General features: G+C 41.7%; 1 protein-coding gene across 1 annotated transcript; it reads left to right on the top strand.

Annotated features, from left to right (window-relative positions):
• Positions 1-113: 113 nt before the first annotated feature.
• LOC131887364 (DNA-(apurinic or apyrimidinic site) endonuclease 2-like) lies at positions 114-2,327 on the top strand. Its single transcript, XM_059235954.1, is given in 4 exon segments — positions 114-417; positions 490-737; positions 886-1,086; positions 1,396-2,327. Coding segments are annotated over 4 exon segments (1,413 nt in total). The 5' UTR covers positions 114-302; the 3' UTR covers positions 2,245-2,327.
• Positions 2,328-7,297: the final 4,970 nt, after the last annotated feature.

Below are 7,297 nucleotides of genomic sequence, written 5' to 3'. Positions count from 1 at the left end.
TTAATCAAATAACGATAAGTAACCAACACTTTATACTCGGGCTGACTTTCACATTTCTCTCGTTTTGAATTCTGATTTTCCCATTTTCTACACGCAAAATGGGATATTTCAGCCTAAGTACCAAATGCATGGTTCCCATCAATGCTCCTGCAGCGACCGGAATTCGGCGTGCCATTACACACTTATTACAAAAAAAACCTCTTATTAGCAGCCCTGCCTGAGCGGTTTGTTGACAAAAATCCACAGAGACATGCCTCCCTTGAGAAACTCAAGTCCTGGGACAAGAAACACCGGAATTCAGCATGAAAATCTTAACGTGGAACGTCAACGGGTTGCGGTCACTCAAGGGGGATCTCGCAGTCATGTTAGACGACTTGTCGGCTGACATCGTTTGCTTTCAAGAGACCAAAATCACCCGTAAGCACTCTGTGCTCACTGTCCTTTTGTTGACTTTGTTACGATTTACCCATGCCTGTCATTCTTGAATAGGTGACATGTTGGAAGAGCCCTTGGCTTTGGTTCAGGGCTGGTCTTCCTATTTCGCCTTCTCACGCAAACGCACAGGCTATTCGGGCGTGGCCACCTTCTGTCGGACCCACGTCACGCCCATTGACGCCCAAGAAGGCCTCACTTACCCTTCAGCCGACCTTCCGGATCTCGCAACCGAATTCTCATCCGCTGAACTCAAGGATTTGGAGGCTGAAGGCCGAGCCGTGGTCACCGTTCATCAATTACATGTAACTATTATTGTTATCGGGAACAATTTCTTGAACACCAGAAAGGTAGAGAGAGGCGTATAACATGAATTGAAGTGAAAGGAATTAGCAAAAGCATTCAAGCGTTGTTGATGAACTAAATAATCGTGTTGAGTGTATACATTCGCAGGATGATCGGACATTGGCACTTTTCAATTTATATTGTCCCCGAGCTGATCCTGAAAGAGCCGATAGGTTGGCTTTTAAGTACAACTTCTATAAACTAGTCGAGCTCCGGGCTCATCATCATTTACGGCAAGGTCATCACGTCCTCATTGTGGGCGATGTGAATACGTCCCACCGAAGTCTAGATCATTGCGATCCCTACGAGGTAAGCGGGTTCAAACTCATTTGGCCTTAAGGTCTTTCAGGCAAGAGTCACGAAAGAAAAGATATGCCAATGGCATTTTTTGCAACAATATATCTGAAATTTTTGTTCATGCCGAGTCTTTAACCTGAAAGATAAGAAAGATATTTGTTTAAAGAGGAACTCCAGAAGCCTACGTGTGACTTCAAAAAGCTTAACTATTAAACTACATTTGTTTGAAGAGGAACCAGGGAGACGAACGAGCTCCTTCGAAAAAAGACCTCTCTGGCACTGAACTTTCCTCCTTGTTTTCATGGCGCCTTTCATTTGTAGGAATTCGAAATGCATCCAGGTCGTCAATGGTTGGATCATTTACTCTTCCCACCTAATCCTAAGACTCGTAACACCCCTGTTCAGGTCTCCGAGGACGAAGAGCAACCTTGGGCGTGCCTTAATGTTCAACTGGAACCCCATCAATTCGTCGACACATTTCGACACTTTCACCCGGAGCGAGCGAACGCTTTCACGTGTTGGAATACCAAAATGAACTGTCGATCCACCAATTATGGCACAAGAATCGATTACATACTGGCCGATCGGGGTTTAATCCCACATTTGGGACAGTGTGATATCCATCCAGAAATCGAAGGCAGTGATCACTGCCCAGTGAAATGTGAATTGAATGTGACCGTGGTGCCATCACCCAAACTTCCGAAATCCTGAACCAAGAACTTTCCAGAATTTGCTGGACAGCAACAGAAACTTTCACAGTTCCTACAGGTCCGCTCAAAACGGTCAATAGGAGTGGATGAGCCCGCTGTGCCGCCAAAAAAGGTGAAAGTCGAGAAGCCCACTCAAAAGACACTACATTCCTTCTTTCAAAAAACTGTCAAAGAAACCAAAATCGTATTAGAAACCCACCCGTCCAGCAGCCCTGAACCCGTGGTTCAAGTTCAAGAATGGGTGGAGCAACGCACAAGTTCCTCTGCTTTGGCGTGGAAAGCCTTATTTAAGGGCCCCCCACCCGCCCCACAATGTAAAGGACACAATGAAAAGGCCATTCTCCGCACCGTCAAAAAGAAAGGCCCAAATGCCGGTCGACAGTTCTGGTGTTGCGGACGCGGTGAGGGCAAAGCTGATGACCCCCAAGCCCGATGTGACTTCTTTAAATGGGTCAAATGACCCTTTGTGGGTAAATTTTACTTTGATGTTTTGTAATAGACTGACGTACAAAACCATAACAAGATGCTAATTTTTCTATGAAATTTTAGTTGGTTCGTACTTTTTTTACTAATTTAACCCCTACTAGCCAGTTTATTGATTTTTTTCATCAGAGAATATCAATCTGGAATTCTTCGAAACATTATCTTTCCTTGCGTTGCTTTCATCTAATGATCGCAGATGAGTAAAATATTAATATATATATATATATATATATTGCGCACAAACTGGTTCAGAGCCCTATAGTAGATAGAAACCTATGCTTCTGTAACTCTGTACAAGTCGATTGTTCAAACCGCATCTTGAAAATGCCCTCTCCCATTTGGGCTCCAATTAGTTCAGCAGGTTTGCAAAAGCTTGAGCAGGTCCAAAGATGTTTTACTAGGAACATTGAAGATATGAGAGAGCTCTCGTATTGGGAGAGGTTAGAACGGTTGGGATTGTACAGTACTCAGAGAAGGTACGAAAGGTATACTGTACGTCTTCAAAAGTATCCATGAGCTTTGTCCCAACCCAGGATTTAGGGTCAATTCTAGTAACCGGAGAGGCTTAATGTGCGTTTTGAGAGCACCTTCAAGCCCTCCAGAATCCAGGCTAGTTAAAACAATGAAGTTCCACCTCTCTTCTTTCTCGGGCTCCTTCTTTGTTCAATTTGCTGCCCTCAAATATTCGTAGGGCTTATGTAGGCGTTGATCCAGTAGCAGGATTTAAGTCAGACTTGGACAAGTTTTTGACGAAAATTCCTAATCAATCGTATATTCATGGGCTGGCAAGATCTGCCAACTCTAATTCGTTGTTTGATCAAATGATATATGTAAATAAAAGTCAAGTAAAATGAATAATCTTCTCGTCTTGAACTGCTGGGATTCCAATCCCGGTAGCGGTAAGTAAGTCCGCACAAAAAAAACCACAGTTCAAACGTAGGAGGAATCATAATTAGATTCTTCTAGACTTGTGCTCACACAATCTATTAGCCAGTTTATGTAAGGCATTTTGGTCATATTGTTTTACTAGTGCTGATTTTTTCAGTTACTATCTTCCCACTTCTGCCAATGGATTTTCCAGCAGTTGAAGACGAAGAAAAACATTTTTACTTTACTTTATATTCATTTCCACCAACGAATTAGATTTGCCAGACCGAGCTAGTCCTTGAATGTAGGGTTGATCTGGAATGCGATCTAAAACTGGTCCAAGTCTGACTTGAAGATGCAACCGGATCAACAAGGCCTACGTATTCCCTACGAATATTAAAGGAAGCAAATTAAACAATGAAGGAGCCCGAGAAAGAAGAGAAGCGGACTTCATTGTTCTGACCAATCTGGATTCATACCGGAAAATTCAAAGCACATTGGATTGTGTCGTATTTCTTTGAACGGGTTATTTTAGCCGATGCTTGGGAGTGATTTCAAGGAAGTCAAGTCACATTTTATAAAAAAAACGATTTACCAACGAATTAGTACCTGCCGCTTTGAGTCACCCCTGAACGTAGGGCTGGTCAGGTATCGTATGCAGGAAACGGTCCAAGTCTCGCTTAAAACTAGGCAAGGGTTCATCTACTACGTAGAAGTGTCGGAGAGGTATGGGCAAACGGTGTTTGTTCAGTGTAGGGGCTTTTATTCAAAACGAAAGACGCCTTTAGACTCTTTAAGAATTTATTGTCCAACAAACTCGCCTTATGTCGAATGGCGCAAGTAATGCCTCTTCTGTCACTCTGGGAGTATTAAACACCTTGGTTGGGCCAAAAACCGTGGAGACACTTGAACATATAAAAACTAAGATATCGCTCGTATCTTCGTTGAATGTTCTATAAATCAAGAGACTACAGTCTTTCCCAACAACTTAAGTCGCCTACACCAGCAAAGTTTCTTCGAAAGCTCCGTTGCATTTTTTCCATCTTATTTAGCCCTGCTGCGGTCATCGGGGCCAGACGGGGGAAGCATACTCAAGGTGCGGCTGAACTATACATTTGTAAAGAGTTTTCATCGTTAACGTATTCCTCGATTTTAAGGTTCTGTATATACATCCGCATGTTTTAAATGCCTTAAACACTTTTGTCTGAACATGGTCGCCAAATTTTCCCTGGTTTTCAATAATTATCCCCAGATCTTTAATAGGGTCGACTACCTCTATGTGTTATGACGGTCATCTAAGTAAGATGACGTACCTATATTTTGGGATCAAAAGACATAGCCTGAATTTTCCTCCGTTCAGTTTAACATCCGTTCTAAATCATTTGTAAGTCTTGATTTCAATTTGAACTTCTACCAAAAACTAACTTTTTGTCATCCGCATAAGACGAGATTGATGATTGAAGGGTAACCTTTCAAAGGGTGAAATAAAAATGACAGATAATAAAGGCCCAAGGATTGATCCCTGGGCACACCAGAAGCTACATTTTGCGTGTATCCCAGTACTCCTTGAACTTTGACGTTTTGGGTACGACCCATCAGAAATTCTCTGAGCCACACTCGAGTATTCCCACTAATACCTATGTCAGTTAAATAATTGAGCAATAAAGCATGGTCTACTATGTCAAACACTTTAGCAAGGTCGAGGTATATAGCGTCTACACAGTCATAATGCTGAAGTCTCTCAATTATGACGTCAAAATGCTGTACTAATTGCGTCAGAGTGCTGAAGTGGGTTCGGAAGCAATGCTGTGTGTCCGAATGTTATCTTTGTCGTCAAGATATTTTTCAAGTTTTTCCATAACTTTGACAACGTTTGACACTAGTAAAATGGGGCGGTAATTCGTCGCCAGAGTTTGGTCCCTCCTTTATGAATATGAAGCTTGTTACAAGCATTTGCTGAAGGGTTACCTTACAATTTTACACGAACTAGGCAATTGTAATGTCTCAGTCAATCATAAGTGGCGTTGTTACCTATATCTGTGCTATTCATAATAACTTAAGGAGCTATCTAACGGCGAAAAACATCAAATTTCTTAACGCTTTGACGCATTGTTTTTAAATCTCAATCTTGTTAGAAAATCAGTATTCCTATGAAACTCCAAAACTTCATTAAATCAGGGCCGGATTACATCCCACCTAAAATCAAATGACGAAAAGGATCCAATAGGATTCATCACCAATGCGGAAGCAAATGCAAAATTACTCACATTTTATTTCTGGCCTTTGTACTCTTTTTATGGGGCTACCTATTGTTGATGAAAATATCCACGAACTTGAATTAAAAGAGTTCGATTTACACTCGTTGGGAAAATTGGGAAACCCATCTGGATTCGGATTTTAATTGCTTATTATTTCGGATATGATTGGGTACCATTTTTCAAATTTGAATTATAACGAAATTTGTTTTGGGAGACACTGTCGGATATCGATGCGATGCATAGGTTTACTTCATACGAGGTGCTGTCAAAATTAGAATGCACATTTATTGCACAAACAGAACTATTGCATTGTCTATTTGAGCAGCTATTAGTAGATTAATTTTTTTGCTACGACTGACCATGATCAAACTATTTTCATTTAGCCCAGGTATCTTGACATATTGACGTTGCGCGTCCAAAGTTTAGAGTGATATAGCCGTTGAACCTGACTATGAGAGGGAAGAACGCCTATGAAAAGTTTCTACACAACCCCTATTCGTTCTATCCGATCAGCCAGCCTCTAAAGATTTGTGCAATGTTCAGCATAGGCTTCATCCAGAATCTCAATGATCTTAATTTATTTAAGTGTCAACTCCTACTATATGTTAAGGACTGACAGGCAGAGTCGACATGCTTAGTCGAAATGAAAATGGCCTAGTCATGGCCAGCCATAGTAGAAATTGAGTTCACCAATAAGTGCTTAAAATATAGGCCAAACCATATCGATTTTGCCGACAACAACACATTCTTTGTGCAAGTTATGCCTTGGTGGAATGATTTACCGAGGGAAACCCGCCAATGTCAGAGCCTTCGGATGTTCAAAACTTTTCTCCGGTCTCCTTTACCTGTGCCCAATAACCGAATGGTTGATGTGGGTTTCTGATAATGTCTTACTTTTACCTACTTTTGCTTTCTTGCATTCATCTTTCACCAATTTTATTTCTTTGCCTCGTTTTTCTTTTCAATTTTTCACAGCAGAATAATCGACGTCGGTTTTGACGTCGAGCATGATGGCGTGTTAGAGTTCTTGGAACGCGTAAAAACTCCTATCACGTCGGGGTCATCAAAAAAGCATTTGTATCAACGCTTTTAATTCGAATGAGTTTCATCAGGGAATTTTCCCTTACAATAACAGGTATAGGCATTCAGGTGACCGAGCATATCGATGGGAGCCACACCTCTAATACATTAAAGATCTAATACACACACCTTTGTCTGATCGAGGGCATTGCTTTGTTTGAGATGAAGTCCTATTTTTCGTTATCACTAGGTACAATCGTGTGCGACACAATTTCGGATTTAGAAAGCAACGGAAAAGCAGCGGAAAGCAACGGAAAAGAAATCCTTTTTGTACTCGCACACAATTGAATCATCAATGACTTTGTCGGAAGCACAAAGGATGTTACAGAGTACAAACATTTCAAGCTCTGATCTCAAGGTTCAAGCATCTATCCTAAGGTCCTTTGATTTGATCTTTCTTCCGTGAAATCTCAACTCTCATGTTGGTACTGTGCTGTGCGTCACTTTAACGTGAATCCTTGATCAATTATGCGAAGAATCCCAATAAGAAGTGTTTGTGTATGTGATGTACTGATTGACCATCATCTGCTCTAAGAATGAAGGCCTGGCCATCAGATCCTTACCAATAATCACAACAAGGATAGAGAGAAATCTTGGTTGTGTTTATGTCATTTTGAGCGGATCACGCAGAACGAGTTTGTGGGTGGAGGGACGGGGGCAACGTCCGGCTTTGAGGCAGGCGGGCAACCCGCTGGGCAGGAGGCGGCGGGGCGGCGTTTGTTCGCACTTTGAAAATGTCACATTTATCACTTCATTTCCCTTCTGAGATGTCGCCAAGACGGTTGAGTAACGTCTCGTATACTCCGATTTCGGGTAAGGCAATGT

Source organism: Tigriopus californicus, chromosome 9 (assembly GCF_007210705.1).
Source record: "Tigriopus californicus strain San Diego chromosome 9, Tcal_SD_v2.1, whole genome shotgun sequence".
In the NCBI taxonomy this organism is placed as follows: domain Eukaryota; kingdom Metazoa; phylum Arthropoda; class Copepoda; order Harpacticoida; family Harpacticidae; genus Tigriopus; species Tigriopus californicus.
This window is presented reverse-complemented; position numbering and strand designations above follow the sequence as displayed.